General features: G+C 51.7%; 1 protein-coding gene across 5 annotated transcripts in view; it reads right to left on the reverse strand.

Moving 5' to 3' along the window:
• Window positions 1–21,318, reverse strand: part of LOC118221053 (ankyrin repeat and fibronectin type-III domain-containing protein 1) — a 180,833-nt gene that overhangs the window by 32,144 nt on the left and 127,371 nt on the right. For all 5 annotated transcript variants that reach the window (XM_035405663.1, XM_035405662.1, XM_035405661.1 and 2 more), the window contains one exon: window positions 8,557–8,679. In XM_035405663.1, coding sequence (XP_035261554.1) covers window positions 8,557–8,679 — 123 coding nt within the window. The remainder of the gene's footprint in view (window positions 1–8,556; window positions 8,680–21,318) is intronic.

The raw sequence follows: 21,318 nt of genomic DNA on the forward strand, positions 1-21,318 counted from the left end.
AGCCACGCGCCCGCCGGCGCTAATGTTGGGGAGCGGTGTGAAAATTCCCCAGCGCCGCCCCGGGGGGCCACGTCCACACGCGGGACCCGGTCGCCCGCTCCCGGCGCGCGGCATCAGGGGCCGCCGCAGAAGTTGCGAGGCGCCCCCCCCACGCGACGTGATGATCAGACGCTAAGCCCGCGCCCCGCCCCGCTAAACTCCGCCGCCCTTTTTAGCAGGACGTGAGAATCCGCCCCGACTCTGGGCCCGGGGGGGGGGGGGGGGGAGCGGGGGGGCCGGGCACGTACAGTCCCCTGTATGTTTAACCTTTCAGAGGGGGCCTGCTGAGCAGAGCAAGGCCTGCCACCTGTTCACTGTAGTGGGGCGGGGGGGGGGGGGGGGGGGGGGGGGGCGGGGGGTAGGTAAATCTCTCAAGTTTTGATGAGCAGAGACAGCAGTCGCCATGGGGATGCTCCTAGTGAGACAGAAGGGGGGGGGGGGGGGTGGGGGTGGAGGTTGGGGGTTGTCGGCTGCCCCCGTAAGCCTGTTGAAGCCTGGCGCTTTTCGGTGCCGCCCCGGCCCCCGGCGACGCCCAGACTCAGAGCGCCGGCGGCGGCGGCCAATGGCGGCGCGCCGCCTGGCTGTCCTGTCCCGCCCGCGCGGCTCCGGCGCGGCCCGGCGGCGGCCCCTCTGACACGCTGGAGGTAAATCAGCCGGAGCCGGGGAGCCTGGGAGCGCCCCGCTCTGTGCGCCATATGCCGCCGCTGCGCGCTGACCTCCCCGCCGGCTCCGGGGCCCGCCAGTCGCCAGACGCTCTCACGCGCCCCTGCCGAAAGACGACTTATTTACCCAGCGTCGCATCGACCGGCTCCCTTTTCACGCGACCCAGCGAGGGTTTTTGTTTTTCAGAACGCTGACCCCTGAGGACTGACTTTGCCGATGACGTAAAACTTATTTTGTAAAAGTACTGTGAGCAAAAGTTTGGCCTCTGGCCCTCGGGCTGCTTTGGGTGGTAGAAGGGCCACCGTGGTGTGGCTGCTGGGTGGAGAGAGAGGGTCTGTAGCTCCAGGGTGGTGGAGAGAGAGGGTCTGTAGCTCCAGGGTGGAGAGAGAGGGTCTGTAGCTCCAGGGTGGAGAGAGAGAGGGTCTGTAGCTCCAGGGTGGAGAGAGAGAGGGTCTGTAGCTCCAGGGTGGTGGAGAGAGAGAGGGTCTGTAGCTCCAGGGTGGTAGAGAGAGAAGGTCTGTAGCTCCAGGGTGGTAGAGAGAGAGGGTCTGTAGCTCCAGGGTAGAGAAAGAGGGTCTGTAGCTCCAGGGTGGAGAAAGAGGGTCTGTAGCTCCAGGGTGGTGGAGAGAGAGGGTCTGTAGCTCCAGGGTGGTGGAGAGAGAGGGTCTGTAGCTCCAGGGTGGTGGAGAGAGAGGGTCTGTAGCTCCAGGGTGGTGGAGAGAGAGGGTCTGTAGCTCCAGGGTGGTGGAGAGAGGGTCTGTAACTCCAGAGTGGTGGAGAGAGGGGGTCTGTAGCTCCAGAGTGGAGAGAGAGAGGGTCTGTAGCTCCAGGGTGGTGGAGAGAGAGGGTCTGTAGCTCCAGGGTGGTGGAGAAAGAGGGTCTGTAACTCCAGGGTGGAGAAAGAGAGAGTCTGTAACTCCAGGGTGGAGAGAGAGAGGGTCTGTAGCTCCAGGGTGGAGAGAGAGAGGGTCTGTAGCTCCAGAGTGGAGAGAGAGGGTCTGTAGCTCCAGGGTGGTGGAGAGAGAGGGTCTGTAGCTCCAGGGTGGAGACAGAGGGTCTGTAACTCCAGGGTGGAGAGAGAGGGTGAAGGCCAGCACAGGTCAGGGTGTTCTTCGTTGACTTATGTGCTGCCGAGAGTTTTGTTTTCCCTAATAAACGGCCTGCGGGAGAACACGTCTCCAGGCTGCCCGGGGGCCTGTTTATTTAGAGTGTTCCGCCATGCCACTCTCCAAGTCGGGCTGCAGACGCCGCAGCCAGCCCGCCAGCCCGCCGGCCCACAGCCGCATTCCAGTGCGCAACCAGACCAGGAGAGCGCTCTCTGGAAAGTTCCTCCATCAAAGGGCGCGCTGGGCGTAGCGCATCGTAGCGCGGAGGACCTAACCCGTCGTGGCACCCTCAGGGAAACCGATCCCTCCCTGTAGTCGAAATTCACATAATGCTCCGGGCTTTACTCGAGGAGCCCAGGGGTCAAAGGTCACAGCGGGGATATACCTGAGAACTGCACTTCTTAAATAGTCCGTCAACAGAACAGAGTGGTGCTCCATTCAAGAGCCAGAGGCGGGAAAGAAACCGGAGGAGCCATTATGTGCCTACAATAAGGCCGAGAATCTGAAGCTCAGGGGGGCAGATTTGTTGTAATCGCGTAACGCTCTTTAATGGAGTTAACACGCTGCATCCACAGAACACTTCCAGATAAGAACTTAAAACACTGGAGGCAGAAATGAACATGCGCTACAATGTGCTTTATCGCAGAAGGGCCCTGCCCTACGGTCAAGGTGAGCTCTGTGTTCGTGTCTCACGAGACAGAGGCCTGCTCTGGACACACACACGCAGGCCTGGACGGAGCGCGGCAGCGTTAGCGCTCTCTGTCTCCGTCGCCCACGGCAACGAGGACCGCCGCACAAATCTCCAGAATATCACGCGGTAATTGGAACTAGATTTACCAAAAAAACTCTCCCTATCCGGGCAACAATATTTATTCATACGTTTGTATTTTAGCTGCAAGCGACGACGTACAGCTGCATCCGAAATGGTAATCTTTTCTCATTATCATTGCAAACTACAGCCGTTCAGGAGGTTCAGGAAGTCTACGCTTCATTTGCATTTAAATTTGTGTACGCTCAGAATAAAAGGAGAAACATCAAAACCAATCTCGCTGCGCTTGTAAGGCCACTGCAGTCAGGCTGTATTTCACAAGCAGCTTCACAACTAGAGCTTTCACGCTTTTACCGCCATTTTGGAATAAAAGAAGCACGCTGTAAAATAATTCAGCTGCGTCAAAGTCACAAGAGACATTTACTGCATAACGAAATGGTTAAAGCAACACATGGAGAAAGGCCTCTTTTTGTTGTAGAAATCCATGAAAATTAGAAACTGGGCATTATCTCATTGTCTTAATTTGCTCCTCATTACTACATTTCTACAGACTTGGAGAAAACATAACCCAGCTCAATAATTGTCTCAAAAATATTGTGCGTACATTTGTGAACATTAATATTAACACATGAACTCATCACCGCAAGTCGGGATGGTTCAAACAGCAACTCGAGTTTTGAACGTTGGACGGCTCTTCCTCTCGCTCTCTATCCCCGTTACTTGAGCTGATGACTCTATGAAAAATAAAATAAAACCAAATGGGTACAGAAGAGCCCAATCCAAACACGCTTTACACTTCGGTCCCACGAGCACTGCCATGATTTTTCCGAGGAGGGTTTAATTCAAGCATATTTTTATGCGCTCTGTATGTTTTTGCAAGCAGAAGTCAGGGGATTAATGTTTGCCATTAGCCTCTCCCACGCTAACCAACTAAATATGTGCGCTAGAGTACGTGCAAATAAGTAGGGTGTGTGCACTGCAGAGGTGACAACAGACTCGAGACGTACAGATGGAACTGTTAACTAAAAACGCAGAACAGAAACTAGGAGTTGGCACAGGTTACAGATGGGCAACATTAAGAAAACCCACTGTCTAATATCCCATTTACTAGACTATTGCTTTATTTCTGAATGTTTTGTCTGAATGGAAAATACCTTCATTCTGACAGGTAAAAGCTTCTATGCTGTGTTTGGTTCATGCTGCTTCATAATTGCTCAATTTGCATGTGTAATTTTGTGCGTCTGCAATATTTTAGCATGGCAGCAGAGTACTGGAGAAATGCGCTTTTAAGGACCAGAGTAATTTCGGTCAGAGAAAAAGAGAGAGAGACAGAGAGAGAAAGAGAGAGAGTGAGAGCGAGGGAGAATGCGCGCGAGAGAGAGAGAGAGAGAGAGAGAGAGCAAGAGAGCTGGACCGTGTTTTGGTCTGGAGACAGTGAAGCTGGCCTGGGCCTAGAACTGGATCCAGTGGGAAAAATTCTGATGGTTCTGAAACCACTGGCAAACCCCTCCTCCTCCCAGCGCCGCCCCTCCCCTCCCCATACCACCATGAACGGTCCCCTTTTGGAATGCAAAAAAAAAAAACCCCTCTGAGCTGCCTTCAGAAATAATTAACTGTGATTGTTTCCCGACAAAGCACTTCAAGATGTTTTATGTGAAGTGCCACATCCAGCATCCCCCCATCCTGTTCCAGCACAGCCTCCCCCTGGGGCCCATTTATTACCATTACCGATAACAATAATAATGATTATTTTTTATTATCACGGCATTAGAAACTCAGGCCTTCTGGGACCAGGCAAACAGACAGATCGAGACACTGATTAAATGGTAAAAAGGACCGGTTTTCACCCTTTTCCTTGTTCTCTTTCTTATTTATTTGTTCTGAGACTGCACAAAAGGATATCTTTTTTTCCAATGGTATAATCCATAACCCATAAAAGCCGATAGTCCTCCAGGTGGACGATATGGCCACTCAAGCTCAGTGACACAGATTTAAACTGACAAAGTGCTTACAGAGCCCAACTTGTGGGTTACCATAACAGCGTCTAGGATTACTAATGACCAAAGTTGTGAGGCAAGCTTGTATGGTGATCGGTGAAATAAACAATGCCATGGTCGGTCTGTCACACACACACACACACACACACACACACAGCGAGAGAGAGAGAGAGAGAGAGAGAGATAAAGAGTGAGAGCAAGAGAGACATTTTGGCCAGAATGGTTTTTTTTTTAAACTTTTGTTTACTCTCTAGCTGGCACGGTGTTCAGCGGTCTCCTCAACACAAAAAGCAGCCCTCACCGGTCGCTGACATGATCAGAGACCTCGGCGCAGTGACCTCACTGCCTCCTCCTTCACCTGAGGAAAAACTGAGCACTGCCCTGGAATGGCAAGGCCACTCTTTTTCGCACGACTGATTTACCAACACCGCGCTCGTCTTGTTTTTACAGCCTTCTCCAATGAAGGCTTCAATCGAACTCTCGCCAGAACACCCATAAAGAGTATGTCCAATGTATATGGAGTGTTTCATTAAAAACAGACCACATCAATAAGAAGTGAAATCAAACAGCACACTCTCTCGCTCGCTCGCGGAGACGTTTCGCCTGGAAGCTCGGTGCCGAACACGCGCTCGTTCGCACGCACACGCCCACGCAAACGCACAAGGGCAGGTTCGCCTTCACCGTGCCAAGTTTGTTTTAAATGGCCAGAATATCAGCGATGCCGCGGAAAACAACGACCAGACACAAAAAGGTCAAAGCGGGGACGCTTTCTTCGGCTGCTGGGCTGCCTTGGAGCGTCATGGCGACCAAGGAGTGGGCCCAGCAGGAGGAGTGCCTGGCGCACCCCACAGCGCTACTCCAGAGGGATAATGGGTAATGAGCCGGAGGAGGGTAGGGAGGCTGGCAGGCTGTACCCTGCTGGGCCACTGTGAGGCGCCCCTGAGACACCATGGACCGTGCTGTGGAGCCGAGCCCTGAGACGTGTGTGATCCTGTCCTTCCAAACCTGTGAAGCACAGGCAGCAGTGTACCGGATGTGTGTGCTGTGTGAGACAGTGAGTGTGTGTGTGTGTGTGCGTGTGTGTGTGTGTGTGTGTGCGTGTGTGTGCGTGTGAGTGTGTGTGCGTGGTGTGTGCATGACGTGTGTGTGTGTGTGTGCGTGTGTGTTCGTGTGTGTGAGAGACGTGTGTGAGTGTGTGTGTGTGCATGACGTGTGTGTGTGTGTGTGTGACGCATATGTATGCTTGCGTGCATGTGTGTGTGAGATGTGTATTTGGATGTGTCAGTGTGTGTGCGTGTGCGTGCATGATGTGTGTCTGTGTGCACAGTGCGTGTGCGTGATGTGTGTGTGTGTGACGCATATGTATGCTTGCGTGCATGTGTGTATGAGATGTGTATTTGGATGTTTCAGTGTGTGTGCGTGTGCGTGCATGATGTGTGTCTGTGTGCACAGTGCGTGTGCGTGATGTGTGTGTGTGTGCATGCATGATGTGTGTGAGTGTGTGCATGGCATGTGTCTGTGTGTGCACGGCGCGTGTGGGTGCGTGTGTTTTGACAGTGTGAATGTCCCCAGAAGCCATGTCTGTCAGAGCGTGTGTGAAGCCTGCTCTCCTCCAGGCAGAGGAGTCCCCACACCGCAGGAAGCCGTCAGTCGCAGAGGAGCACCGGAACGCTCAGGCCTTCTGCTGTGGCCGCCTGGCGGCAGAGGAGCGCGGCGGCGGCGGCGGCGGCGGCAGCCGGAGGGAGGTGCCAGAGAGAGAGAGGGAGGACGGGTGGCGGGGCAGAGCGGCGGGACCGAGAACCGCCGGCGGGGCGGGGGGGAAACGGCTCGGCGATGGAAAGGTTTCAAGCGGCTTTCATCGGCTGCCCGAAAACCGTAGGTTTACAAGTGCGAGATGAGCTGGCGCCACCGAAGTATGCTGGCACTGCCTACAGAGCGCAGACAGAGCGCGCCCGTTAATGACGGGGCCTAACGAGGCCTCCGCTCAACGGCTATCTCCACTAATAAACAAAGCGCAGAATGAACGAGCGTAAGAACCAAAACAACGGGGAACGCCAGAATAACAGGCTGTTGCAGCTTTGGACGCTGCTGCGGGCTCCAGCTCTCCCCACCAGCCCTTTCCTTCCCCCCCCCCCGAGGTGGCTGTGCGTTTGCCTCTCACCTGCCTGTTGGAACAGCACTTCCCACCCCGGCCAACAGCCCGGGGGGCAAATAACGAGCTAAAGACGAAATTAGGGGCTGATTCACAAAAGGATCTGTGGCTGTAAAATGGATGCAAGCGTCCAAAAAAACATTCACAAATCGTCTTTCGGATTTTTCGGCTATTCTCCACTGATAGTGACACAGTGCACCATTCTCTGTTTGCATACAGTATGTACTGCGTCCCTGGAATGTACATAGACAAATAAGGAGGGGATCATGTTAAATTATATTCAATAAAACTTTTTTCCAACTAACCAACGTTGCTGCCGGTTGATAATTTACTCATATACTTATTTAATTAAAATCAAGAGTAGACAGTCCCCTCTATTTTTGTCTTCATTCAGACGGGGAGAAAGCAGAGCGGCTAAGACACAGAGGAGGGATCACAGCTCAGAAGGTGCCGTGGCAGGGGATCGGAAGGTGCCACACACCTTGCCTGTGCTAATTGACTTTGATTATGATCTGATTTTGATTTGATTAGGCCAGCTGCAATTTTAATGAGCGCAAGAAACAGACCATTATCCACAAATCAGAACAAATAATTAAGTATCGGTTTGATACTTTGGACAATAGCCTCAGCTTTCCAGCTGGCTAAACAATGAATTACTACATGTTACTGGCAGGGACATTATCTGCTTTGCCTGCAGTGAATGATGCCCTTCTGCTGCTACTTTTCTGTTTATTTGTGATGCTTGCATGCAGACCTGGGCCAAATACGTATTTGTTTTGGATTCAAATACTTTGCTCAATTGATATGACCAGAAGGCGGGGTTTGCACTTTTTGAGAGTATTTCATTGGTTCCAATACACCAGACATGATGAGTCAAATGTAGAAAATTTTGAATCTAAAAAAATACATATTTGAGCCAGGTTTGCTTGCATGGGGCACTGACATATAACAATTACACTTTTCGAAACCTCTTGGTAACTTTAATTTGTGTTTTACCGGTTTATAATCATATAAATTTTATGTCTGATTTAATTCCACTCTTGGGTTCCATTCCCTGGGTGAGGTATGTCAGCTCATATGACTCTCACATCCAGTTCTCTTAACATCTATTTCAAATTTTCCGGCATGCAGTTTTTGTCTGACACGTCTTCCCTTTTGGATATTTGAACCGGTGCATGCTTTTGTTACATTTTTTTTCATGGAGTAGTCTCTTTGCTCATGACACCCATCAAAAGTTAATTAAGATTGCTTATGCAACTTCCTAATTTAAATGTCTATTTTTGTGAATTGCTCATAAAGTTTCACAGACAGTGAGCCCATGTTGACGTGTGAAAAAGCAGGCGCAATTTGCCATTGCAATTTTTTAGGAAATTCGTCTCACGGTGTTACTTCTTCCTCTGAATCCAGATGAAATCTTTCCATTGCACGAGGAGGAGGTCCGTGGGGGCCACAAAGTGCTAAAGAAAGCAGCTGGCACTGTAGAGTACTGCCTGCTTGTGAGTGACTTCTGGGCTAGCATTTGAGGGCTATCAGCCACACTGAAGAGCTAATGGGGAAAGGCTAGCTCCCATTGTTTACCATGGTGGCCAGCTCAGTGAGAATGACCTGCAACGTGTCCTACAGCGTTGCTGATGTTAAACTGTAATGGATCCCACCTCAAAATTGAACGCTAAGACCGGCACCAATCAACATTAGACCAGAAGGTGTGACACAAGGTGAAACTGTACCTTCAGTATACTGTTTACATACCAATACATTAAGTCATTGACCTTGGGTGTGTTTGGGTAACTGCAATCATGATGAGGAGAAGAGAGAGTACGCTGTGCTTACCAGTCCAGACTGAGAGAGCGCCTCCTGTAGGACGGAGGTCTGTCCAGCGCGTTCTTTTCGGGCTTGGCCTGCCGGTCCTTGAGCGAAAGGCGCTGAGTGAACTTGGAGATGCCGGACTCGGGCCTAGAGGGGAGAGCGGGGGGGGGGGAGAGAGCGTACGCACACGTGTGAGTTCACACTGACAAACATCGCCTCCTTTTTTCACAGCCTTACCGCAGAGGCCAAAAAAAAAAAAATCCTCCCCTTTGAGTTCCCCTCCATTTTGAAGTTCCCGTCGTTCTGGCTGGATTCGGAGCGGGTACTGCGACGTCGCGTCTCGGCCTCATCCGGCCCCCGAGGCGGCCCTGCTCTGCGATGCTACTGCAGAAGCCCTTCTGGGACCCATCGCCGGCTCGCCCCATTATGCGCGGACGTGCGCCATGTCTGTTTCAGGGGAGCCCGCGCGCGCCGAATGTAACGCAATGTAACGGCTTACGGAGATGTATCACGGCCATAAGAACCAAACAAAATAAGTCTGGATATAGCAGACGACATCCATAAAACACTTCTGTATTTATATGCCGGCTAAATTGCGCGGGATACCGAAATTCATAATACAACAAACTTGTTTTTTTTTTCCAGCCTTCCTCGTGTGGCTAGAGGCCACAGATGAAACCAATCTTCGCGCCACAGTTACCCGTCCTGTTACTGCTACTACGACTACCGCCCCCCAAGACAAACGACAGCAGCGTCGGGCGCTGCAGTAATCGATAAGCGCTCTCCGAGCCAGAGAGCAGAGGACCTCCAGACACGTTCTGTCGTGCTATTCGCAGCTAATTAAACGAGTGCGTTTGTTTCCGTTTGAATACGGGGTAGTCACACAGCCCCGCACGCGACTCACCCAGGCCGGCTCACGCCCCCGGCCGAAATGTTTCAGTCTCCATGGAGAGTTGTGTTTGGGTCGGGCGGCTGCGGTGGGGGGGGTGGGGGGGCGCGATGCGGAGCGACAGCCTAGCGCGGCGCAACGCGACGCACTCCATCAAGGTGAGCCGCAGACCCGACGCCCGCTTTCGTGGCCTAAGCCCGGCCTCCTGCTTTCCCTCGCTCTAGTTCCCGACTTTCCGCGATTGCATCACGAGCTCGAGAGCCGTCCTATCTGGAATCGCGGTGGAAACTCCGGACCGGGCGGGGCACCTCATTTGGAAGAAATGCGGACGGGGGGGGGGGGAGTGACCGGCGAGTCGGAATGAATCATCGGATATATAGTCGGATATCGTGTCCCGAAACACGCTAAATCCGTTGTGGCGATTCTGTCAGCGGAACATGAGAGGAAAGGCAGAATAATAATGCACAGAAAACTGCGAATGGAGGGGAAATTCAAAGATGTTTCATTTGTATTCGCCAGGTACCGCCGCGTGTCTCTCCCGCGGGTTTCGAGATGACAGGTACGTCTTCGTACCGTGTGCTGCGGAGACATCAAACGCGTGACAGCAGCTACAGCGTGAGGATGAAAGAGCTGAGCGCGACAGGAGTCAGAGGAGAGGACGGGGCGTCTTCGAGGGTGAAAGGCACGCACCGATCTGTCGGTTAGCCCGCGAGCCTGCTCAGATACAGAAACCAAAGGCTAGCCTGTTCTGCGCTGCTGCATTATCAAACAGAGCACAGGAATGACATGAAAACGCATGATAAAGATCACAGTCTCCAGATCCACTGAAGTATGGGGTGAACGCTCAGGTCAAGCTCACAGGAACCGAATCCCTAGTGGCTTGAGAACATCTCGAATGACGCACAGAGTTCTGTCAGATTCATTTGTTGAGAACTAAGGTGAATCCTGTTCTCTGAAGCCTTCACCAATACTATATTATTCATTGTGCCGGTGGCACCAGTGGAAGAGGATTACATGTCCCAAAGGCATCCAGCAAGTAGAGCTTTAGAATCGAAATGTAGAAATTCATATTTAGCAGAACGCAGTGGAAAAAGCCTGGAGCGCGGTTAGCGGGGGACGAGCATCTGAGCGCCACTTCGCTGCAGTCTGATCCAGCGGGCTCCAGGCCTGGCAGTGCGGGGCGAGCAGTGGATTAGGAGAGCTTAGCCCCCCGACAGGCAGTGAACCACATCACTGCTCCACCACCCCCGCCCGGCAGCCCGGCTCGGCCTGGCACCGGGCCCCGCAGACGGGGGGTGGTCCGAGGCCTCGGCCTGGGGAACCCGAGGACGTTTCCCTCTGAGGATCGCCGAATCCGCCCCTACCCGGAGGGACGGACCCGGTGGCCCCCGCGCTTCGGGGGTCCGGCCCGGTCCCCGATCGGCCCGCCGGCGCGGTTCCCAGGGTCGCGCCCCCCCTCCGCGGCCTCGCTGGGCTCGTCTGCGGAGGGGCCCGCACCGCCCCGCACCCCCCCTCGCCCCCCCCATTCCTCCACCCTGCCAGTTTCCTAATAATACCCCTCCGTAACCGACTCCAGATCGCCGTTTGATTTAGGGAACAAAAAGCATATTTTCCGACATGAATCATGTGAAAAAGTGTCAAATGAATCTCAGATGGCAGTCTAATTGATGGGAGATTAAGGCTGGCTGAGGTTCTCTTGTAAAGTGTTAAATCTGATTAGAGCCGCCGAGCACATTTCCCCCCCCCCCTCCAACTCCCAACCCGGCCCCCCAACCCCCCCTCCCACCCCCCCTCCACCCCCTGATAAAACAATAAAGCCACGCCGGCGTGTTTGCGCACCGATAAAGACGGAAAATAAACTTTAAAAAACAAGATGAAACGAACTCGGGTTCGGCTGCGCAGCCGGACGGAGAACTGGGACTCGTTCTGATGTCACCCCGCAGTCCCGCAGGTCTGAGTGTGGGCTGAGGGAGACGGTAACGGATCTGGAAGCGGCGGTGCTTCACGCCTGATAACAGCTACGGCGCTCTTTATCGTGACGAGGACGCGCGCTACAGGGCTGCGGCGCTGCAGGGCCGAGGCGTCCCCCGCGGCGAGGGGCAGGCGGCGCCGCTCCAGCTCCTCCGGGGCAGGGGAACGCGCAGGCGTCCGCGTCCCGCGCCACTTAAGAAACCCGTAGGGGGGGAAGCCGAGAGGACCGCTGTGGGTCTTCGAAGGGACGTGGCGAAATAAACACCCCTGACTGAAGAGCGGGCCGGCTTTCGGGGGCAAACGGGCGAGAGAGATGGGGGGGGGGGGGGGGGGGCGTGAGGCAGGGTGGCCGTGGTTGTACAGGATGGGGGGGGGGGGTGATGGGGGGGTGGTGGTGGGGGGGCACGGTGACACCCTTCTGGTGCGGTAATGCGGGCGCGGTGCCAGGGGCGCTATCTGGTTACCGGGCTCCCTCACCCGCTGCAGCTGTTTCGCATGACATCAGTCGTGATGGGAGGTGCATGACGGGACTCGAGCTTGTTCTACGTGGGAAAGCAGGAGGGATGGCCCAGATGCCAGGGTCCCCGCCCAGCGTAACCGTAGCAGCAGCCAGGTGCACTGGGTGAAAACCCACAGGCCTCAGGGCAAGGCCCACGCTCCTCCGTGCATAATGCCACCACAGACCGATCTGGCTGTTTGCGTGCCCTTAGCTATGACCGTTTTAACCTTTCATTCTTCAAAGCAGGCTGCTGACAGACACTAAACCACCATTGGTCAAGGCTTCTGTCTCTTTTCGCCTCGTGGTCCACACACAAGCGCACACGCACACGTACATACACGCACACACACACACATAGTATATACATACACACCTGCTTCCAGCGTGACTCAGACTACTGATTCCCCTGCAACAAGCTACATTTATTTCCCCCCTTTTTTCATGCTTTTCCGTGAGAACAACAGAGGCTTTGTTAAGATCAAAGACCCGTCTCAGCGGAAGAGACACGGCAGACTGAAAGTACCGCCATCGTAGCTTCACAGTGCCAACATGAGAGCGCTAGCACAGCTATAACAATTCGCCACGTTCCCGGGGTAACGATCCTGTTTTTTTCCTTTTCGTCGCCATGGCGAAGCTTGGGGAACGGTCATCCCGTCGTCGTTCCTCGCTCGGCTTCAGTCGCGGCGGCTCGATGTTACCCGCAGCCGCGAGCCCCCCGTTCCCGGCCGGCTAAACTCCTGGCTTTGATTGTTATTTACCCCCGGAGTCGCGCTAACGCGAAACACACTCCTGCAGCGGAGCGCTGGGGAGGGCGACAGCGAGCGAGGGCCCTGCTGCCCGCGGCCCCGCCGATTCGGCGTCCCTGCACGGAAACACTCGGGGGGGAAACGACGCGGAACGGCTCGACGGCCCGACGGAAGGTTCCGAACGTCAAACGGGCCATTCGGGCCGTTCCCCTCGCTCTCCGAGGAGCCCGGAGAGCATGCTGGGAAGGAAGCCCGATGCGGCCCCAGACGGTCGTTCAATCTCGATCAGTCTCACCATCGCCATGTCTCAAGCCAGCCAACAAAGCCCGCCTATAAAAGAATACCTCTGATGATTAGGGTCCCTCCCACATCGGGGATGTGTGTCTGGCCAAGCAAAAAAAAACTCCATGCTCTGGCGTCGCAAATGCTGGCTCCAAGCTACGAACATTTCTAATCAAATCTCTTCAAGGAAAGAGTTGCTTTGTCTTACATTTTTCCATCTATATTGAGTTTATAAATCAAGGACTTTACAGATATACAGATATTATGGACCATGTCACATTCCTTATAAATATATATATACAGAAATGTATATATATATATATATATATATATATATATATATATATATATATATATATATATATATACTGTATGTAAGCTATAGTCAAAGTCAAGTCAAGTCAAAGTTTATATATATAGCACATTTACAACAACCACAGTTGACCAAAGTGCTTATACTTAAGTGCTATAGGATGTGCATATAACAGTATATCGTGAAATACTCCGAATGACACACGCTCAAACCTGTGTTTACAGATCAAATTCCCGCCAAAAAGCGCTTTCTGATGAAAAAAATGACATCATCTTGGGACGCCTGCCACGTGATGTATAAATAATAATATTATCTGACCAACAGCTTAACAGAAATCGGCAGCATGTGGTCCCGATTAAAACGGTGAGCTAACAGGTCGAGCCATCATCCCTTCAAGCGTCAGGGGAATTATTTTCATCATTAAAACGACCCTAATGAGATGTAAATAGCTCAGTGTGGTGAAAAGAGCCCTCTCTCCGGCTGGCGCAACATACTGAGAGCGCGTCTCCCAGTCACCTACAGTTCGCCGCGCGAGCGCAACATTGAAATAACCTCAGATTCCTGCCTGCGATGCTAATCGGGTCCCTTTGGAAGAACAGAGGCAGGAATCTTCGCACCGCTCCAGATTAGAGCCCCCGTGCTCTCCGCAGTTCGTCTCATTCCTTACTGTCTCACAACCTGTGACTCATCCGCTGCGGTGACAATGGCGGGTCTGGACCGAAATTACATACGGAACGAGCCGAGTTTTAAGGCCGTCCAATGAATGGGGGGGGGGGCTTTCCATTCATGAGCCAAATAGCGAACGAAAGAGAAAAAGAGCCCTGCGACCCCCCCCCCCCCCCCCTTTTTCTTTCCTGGGTTTTGGTAGCGAGGATGAGATAATGGTGCGAATATGATGTGCAGAAATTGTAAAGGGGGTGGGATGGGGGGGGGGGGGGGGGGCGGTTTAATGGCAGTCGAATTGCGCGGCGAAGGCGACGCGCGATTAATCCAGCCGCGACAAAAGGGGCCCCGCGCTGGCTCCCCGAACGCGGAGAGATAACGACGCGGGGAAACGTTTCCAGCACATTTAATCCTGTCATCTGCCGCACCCCCGCTTCCACGCTAGAGCCACGGCTCCCAGAGAGAGAGAGAGAGAGAGATAAAAAATAAAGAATAATAAAAAGCCATAAAAAAAAGGAACAAGTAAACAAAATATTCCGTTACGGTTTTGGCAGGAGGCTGGTTGGAAACGACTTGTGGGGGCCAAAGCAATGTGAAATTGCGATCGCCTCAAGCAAGAAAGCAGAAGCCGTGAAAGGCCTTTCTGCCTCTCAGCAGCAGTGGGACGGACAGGAGAGCTTCGCGCGGCGTTCCCCTGCGTGAGGTCAAGCAGACCACCGCAGGAGGCTGAGCCGCCACGCTCCCGGAAAAAACTCATCTCAGAACGCCACGGGTCGCGCGCTGTCCCGTCTGCCGCGGTGATCCCCCCGCGGCAGAATCGCCTCCATCACGATTTCGCCGAAATGAAAGGCAGCTCGCGAGGTTAATCCCTTCCATCTGGGACAGGTGTCCAAATCCCAGAGTCACAGCCCAAATTAAAAGCAGGCATCACACCTCTGATTTTCTCGAAACCCTGATCCTACGGGGACTGGCGATGCATCACCCTTAGCTAGTAATTGCTCAAGTAAATATTTAAGCAAAACTAAAGTATCAGGGATACCCACAAAACTATGCTCCCACCCCTGGCAAAACAACACTTGCAGCGCTAAGTTCCCTGCATCTGAACTTCTAACGAGCGCCATTTCTCCATGGCAACAACGCTCGAGGGGCGGCACGACGGCCGCCTTTTCCGAGAAGCAGCGAGGAGCTAAAGGCGCTAGCCGAAAAAGAAAAGTGAATGAAGCGCGCCGTTTTAGGAGCAAAACAAGCTTGCCCGCGAATAAATCACAGAAAGGAAAACAAAGGCGCTAGAGAGGGGCCGCTGGCACGAGGGGAACGGAGAGGAGGGGAGGGGAGGGGGAGGGGAGGGGAGGGGAGGGGTACGGGAGCCGGCTCCCTGGCGGAGGGTGGCCTGTGGAAGCCCTCTGGTATTTTGTTTACAGGCGGTGTGTGGCTCCGGCAGCGCGGCAGAGACAGGACACCCCGCTTTCCCCCAGCCCACAATTGACAGCGGCGTCAAGATTCCAATCAGGGCCGCGTCTGCAGACACAGGGGTAATTTGTGCTGGAAGGCGAGCTTGGAGAGGAGCCGGAGGAGACCCAGAGGAGTGTGTGGGGCGCAGAGAAGGCGCGCACGTGCGCACAGATACACACACACACACACATAAACGCGCACACACACATACACAGACACACGCACACATGCGTGTGCACACACGCGTACACACACACACATACACACACACATACACAGACACACGCACACATGCATGTGTATACACACACACACACACACACATAAACGCACACACACATACACAGACACACACACACATAAACACGCAGACACACGCATGCATGCACGTGCACACACACGTAAACGCGCACATACACAGACACAGGCACACATGCGTACACACACGCGTACACACACACACATACACACATGCACAAAACCAGACGTATGAGGTGTATTCTCATACAAAAAATGCCCAAACTGACATGTGAGCATATGCATACAGTGCTGTACTGCCTGTATGCTGTGCTGTGTTTTACTACAGCGATGGATAATGAATTCCCTTAGCTTACACAAGCTTGTAGCACAGAATGACAGTCCTTCTTCACTGCAAAACCGACAGTTTAGAGACGATTGCTCATTTTGCATATATATATATATATATATATATATATAAAGCAAGTAAACCTAACTAAATAATTTTAAGTAAGTTTAAATAATTTATTCTATTCTAAATCCAAACTATATTTTTTTCTTCCTTGTCCTTTCATGTTAATTAATTCAAGACCTATTCTACAATATTCCAATCAGCATTGCAAAAGAAAGGAGACTTGTACTTCATTTTAACCATGTAAACTATACGGTGTAGCTATCTAGAGGAGACCCACTATTCTTTTTCTCATGTGTTCAAAGACTACTTATAGAGAAACACATAAAAGATAATTGTACTCATTAGAACAGACTACTACCCGGTCCTAGATGAAACATATTTTTACACAGGTGATATTGAAATTTTAAAAGGCAATAACATAATGATGCAACTTTATCGTTTATTCAGGACATGAACTGAACCATACAGTCAGTTGGGCAACATCAGTGGCACAAGTAAAAAAAATTATGCCTTCTTTTTCAATCAGTACGTCCATGGAAATTGTGATGAAACATTTCCAAAGTGCATATTTCAGAAATGCAGCGGCTACAGAACAACAACAGAGGGTGTTCTCCAATGTTGTTTTAATGTCAGATAATCTGGAAGCTAAACTCAGAAATATTAATTTTAGAATGCCTCACATAACCGCATTGCAAACTTGGCTGGATTTGACAGTAAATAAACACTTTCATTGTACGATTTTTGCATCAGTGGAGCAACTCCCTTTCACTGGCTTCACGGGAGCTTCCCTGATGTTCAATGGCTTGATTTTACACTCTTTGCAGAGGTGGTAACATTTGAAAGAATGTGACATGACAATCCAATCATGTTGGGTCTTATCAGTCATAAACCAAAGAGGTTACGTCTTGACAGTCAATATTTTACGCCAGTCCCATTCTTTGTGCAGCCTGCACGCAACTCAGCAAAAGTTTAAATATGTTAAAAAGGAGCATTGGCCTAAAAGCTTAATTGACAGCTATGGCATATGGTAGTTACTGGGGTCTTTGAATCACCCACTTCAAGACTTAAAAGAAGTTTGGTCATTTAATCAGCTCAGAAGGTAAGCCTGCTTCTCTCATTTGAGGGGAAAGCACTGTTTTTAATGGTAGAGAAAGTCACGGTTCTAAGTGCTGAGCCCTGGTGTAGCTAACCCATGCTATTGATGACAGTAGCATGGGTCAGAACTTCTTGAGCCGGCTTCTGGGTGGACACAATGCTCCACTGTGCGCAGCCGATAGATGTTTGGGTATGACGAAACAGAGTGCGAAAGAGCACTCACATAGTGTAACTTCACAGCGTACAAGAGCAGGGTGAGAGATTCCATTGTGTTGCTGCCATTCGACTTCTCTTCGCCGATGATGACGCTGAGCCTGAGTTATGGATTACATCATGAAAAGACGCCGAGACAAAAGGCCGAACGAAAAGTCAACAGCGTGCCAAATGGGAGGCGGGCGGGCGGCAGCGCTCGGGCTGAAGTGACATTCGAAAGCCCGATTTCACGCATGTGTGTGACCTAATCTTTTAGGTGTGTGAGAACACGAGGGCGCTGAGAGCCCCGTGGCCGCGCGCCGGACAGGTGGAGGGCTGAGGCCCGATCGCCACCTGTCCCGGCCCCCGAAGAGGGAGAGCGGGACTGCCCCCCCACCCCCCTGCCCCCGCCCCCGATTCTGACCGAGGAGCCAAGACACAGGAGCCCCAGTCACTGGGCCAGAGCCAAAGCCGAGGCCAGGGGAGACTCCAGCAGCAGCAGTAAGCTGGGGGGGGCGGGGGGGTGGGGGAGGGGGGACAGCGTGGCAGCGTGTGAATGATGTAATCGGCGCACTCAGCCATCGGGCAGCCACCATTGGCTCATGGGATCGAGGGGGGAAATTCCTCCTGACACGCATCTTTAATCTACAGCCAAGCTCTCCCCCGCGCCACGTCGCCAGGCCCCGGGCCCCGGGCCCCACTCTCCTGCAGGCATCGCAGCGCGCGGGCAGCGGGGGGGGATCCGATTAACCAAGAGCTGGCATCCTCGTAATCCTCCTCCTCCTCCTCCTCCTCCTCTTCGTCCTGACCCTGCCCCTTTCTGAAATGCTCATGAGAACTGGGCCTCAGAGTGGGTCTGAAGCCACTCAGGCCTGTGGCCGCTTCGCGAGCGGTCTGTAAGAGCCCAGCATGGCCGAGGAGGGAAACCGCCATGTCTGCCCACCTCTCCGCTGTTTCGTCTTTCCGCTGACCGTCTTTTTTTATTTATTTCTGGAGTTAAAGGCTGAGTAATTTGCTCATTAACCTCCGTGTGCCTTGGAAGCATCTGCCAACCGACATGCTACTAGCTCAGCCTCCCAGCAATCTTATTAGCCCATGCAGCGCCTTTTCTGTTCCACAGGGATGAGGAATGGAAAAGGCTACGCTTCGCAGAATCCTTCGATATAAAAAAATGTAAAAATACTAAAAAAAAAATGAAATGAAACGCACACGCTCGCACACACACACACACACACACATACACACATATGCGCAACGAAAAAAAAAATGGCCAGCGCGCCTTTCCAAAACAATCTCAGTTTCTGCCGCCGAAACACTTTGGCATTGGTGCTCGTGCCGGGGAAGTTCTGAACCAGCAGAGCTGCAGCCCGGCCAAGCCACTTCAAAGCGCCCGCCAGCCATCGGTTTAAAACAAGCCTCTCCCAGCTCCAAGGGAAAGTCAGGGAGCCAGCAATCCCCGCGCCACTTGCTTATTCTCCTGCTATTGTAAATACGCGCATATGTATTTATATGTGATTTTCGCTAAGAGAAGGGGGGAAAATTGAGGACTATGTTTCCAATTGAGCAGACAGGAATCCTTCAGACCCCATTAGCCGTCTCCGCAGTCTGCCCCTCGCTTTCTTTTTTCTATCGAATCTTTATCGCATTCCAGCCGAGGAAGGGAACCGAAGAGCGGAGCGGCGGACCACCTAAAGACAAAACTGCGGCGCTTCAGAAACCGCAGCGATGCCGATTTCCACTAATACAGCTGTCAGCTCTGCCCAAAGGCTTTTATTTAGGGGTGGGGGGGAGCGGGGGGGGGCAGACAGGGAGAGCGCTATTCTGGCACCGCTTCCCCCCGTTATAATGAACGCTAACGCAGGGCTGCAGGGCCGTCGTCTCCGCTAACCGCGGCAGGGCTAACGGCGGGAGTCCCATCCCGCTGTGAACCTCACGCGGCCAACACACGGCCATCTCCCTCTTTTCTTCTCCCCTCTCCCTCGCCGTCACTTGGTTTTTCATCGGAGAGAACCGCTCCTAATCGCCAACAGAAACGAGTCCTTCGAGAAGGAGCGCTTCCAAGCGCTGATGTCAGAATCCGCCGGTTGGTGGGAGTCCGTCACTATGGCCATGGTTTTGGCAAAGGGTTAGCGGTAGCCACGGCAACTGTGATTGTTGGAAGAAGAAAAAAAAAAAAGTCCCAGAACTCGAACAAATGGCTGTGAAATCTATTTGTCTGACTCGGCATTTAATTTCCCTTTTTTCACTTCGTGGAAAGACTGATGCATGTCAGTGAAGTGTGTGAATGTGCTGTCAAACTCGCTAGAGTTATTGCCATGAAAACCAAACATTTACCGCTACGCCGCTAAAAATATAGCAGAAAACACGAGCAGAAACCAGCACACACACACACACACACACACACTAAGAAAAATAATAGAACCAATGACCACTTATGATTTTCAGTAAACAGACTCACTGCAAAGCCTCTTTTTTGTGAACCCCTGCCCTTCTACAGGATATTCATCATCTGCAATTACTCCCCCTGCTTGCTTGAATAAATTTGCCTCATCAAAAGTTTCTTTCTGGCATTTACACATGAATCTTTGAAAAGTAATGTTTACAGATGCCAAAACCCCTTTACAATTTGGGTTGGTTTAATATAATTTTGTTTTAAACATCCAGAAAAGAAGTTCAATTTCTGCTGCCTTTTGCAGGATAGCTTTGAAGTAAAAGGTTATGGTATGATATCAAAACAGAAGGACATCCATGTTGTATCCCATTAATATCCAGCTAGAAAATATCATTAACTTTGTTTCATTCCATCTATGGAACCAATAATCACACTATGCAAGTAATGTTATTGCTATCCGAGTGATATTATAAACTTCCAGTTAGAATCTATTATTTTCTCTATTCTTGAACCAATTTAAGAGTTTAAACTGATCTCTTCCACAATGGTGCTTAATCACAATATAATATAATAACAACCCCGAGCCCAATCTGAAGTCCTGCTCTAACACTGCAAGTGATGAAATGAGGTGAAATATAAAATGTGCAGTCTCACAGTCCCAATTACGTGCTACTTTCTCACATATAAAAAATGAATGTAATTACATACATTATTACACAGTTTAAGATAATGTAATTTGGAATTTTCGCAGGCCAATATATTACATAACCGAGTGAAGATTAATATCTTAGAGGAAGTTGAACTCCTATTCGCAGACTGCTAGCCTCTCGAAGCTTCGTTAATTCTCCCAGCTTGGAGCGGCCGGTTGGTTTGTGTTCGTGCTCGGCCCTGTAACCCCATCTGTTAACACAGGAGAGGGCAGACGAGCACGCGGTCTCTTCTGAAACCCGCCAGCTCAAGCCGCTGCCTCCGCTCACCCTGCAGCTCACCAGCGCGGCCCAGACGGACAGCGCAGCCGAGCCGGACGCTTAACGCGCAGCCTGCGCAGGCAGACTGTCAGTTCCCAATGCGCAAAGAGACCCCGGTGTTCTGCCGCTTTCCAATTAGTAATATATTCATTAAATAAAACAGTATAAAAATTGGTCATTAGAAAAGTATGGCCAATGGCTATTGATCTGCATGTATTCCTGTTCCATTACTGTTATTATAATTACAATTTTCAAATGATATAAACAGGTCCTTAAAATAATGTGACCACAAAACAGAGGTTTAAAAGAGCGTGAAATCCTTTCACCGGCTGGAATGAAAATTCCAGGAATAGCCCGGCTGGCCCACGCGTGTAAAATAAGGTGAAGGTAAAAGAAGGAGCGGGCAGGTGGCTCAGATGTAGAATGTCACAACACCCCACTGAAGTGTGCTGGCTTATTAATGAGAGAGTGTCATGCTCCTGCTGGAGGACCACTGCCGGCTCTTTCTCACCGCTGCTCACTGAGGAAAGAAAAATGGCCAAATTCTTTTTTTTTTTTTACAGAAGGGCTGTAAGACAAAACCTAATTAGCATTCGCAAACACTCCCCCGGTCTGAAACGCGACGGTATCTTTTGACTGCGATGAGTGGCCGACCTGTCTCCAAGCAACGGC

The sequence above is a fragment of the Anguilla anguilla genome, chromosome 2, assembly GCF_013347855.1.
Source record: "Anguilla anguilla isolate fAngAng1 chromosome 2, fAngAng1.pri, whole genome shotgun sequence".
NCBI classification, from domain to species: domain Eukaryota; kingdom Metazoa; phylum Chordata; class Actinopteri; order Anguilliformes; family Anguillidae; genus Anguilla; species Anguilla anguilla.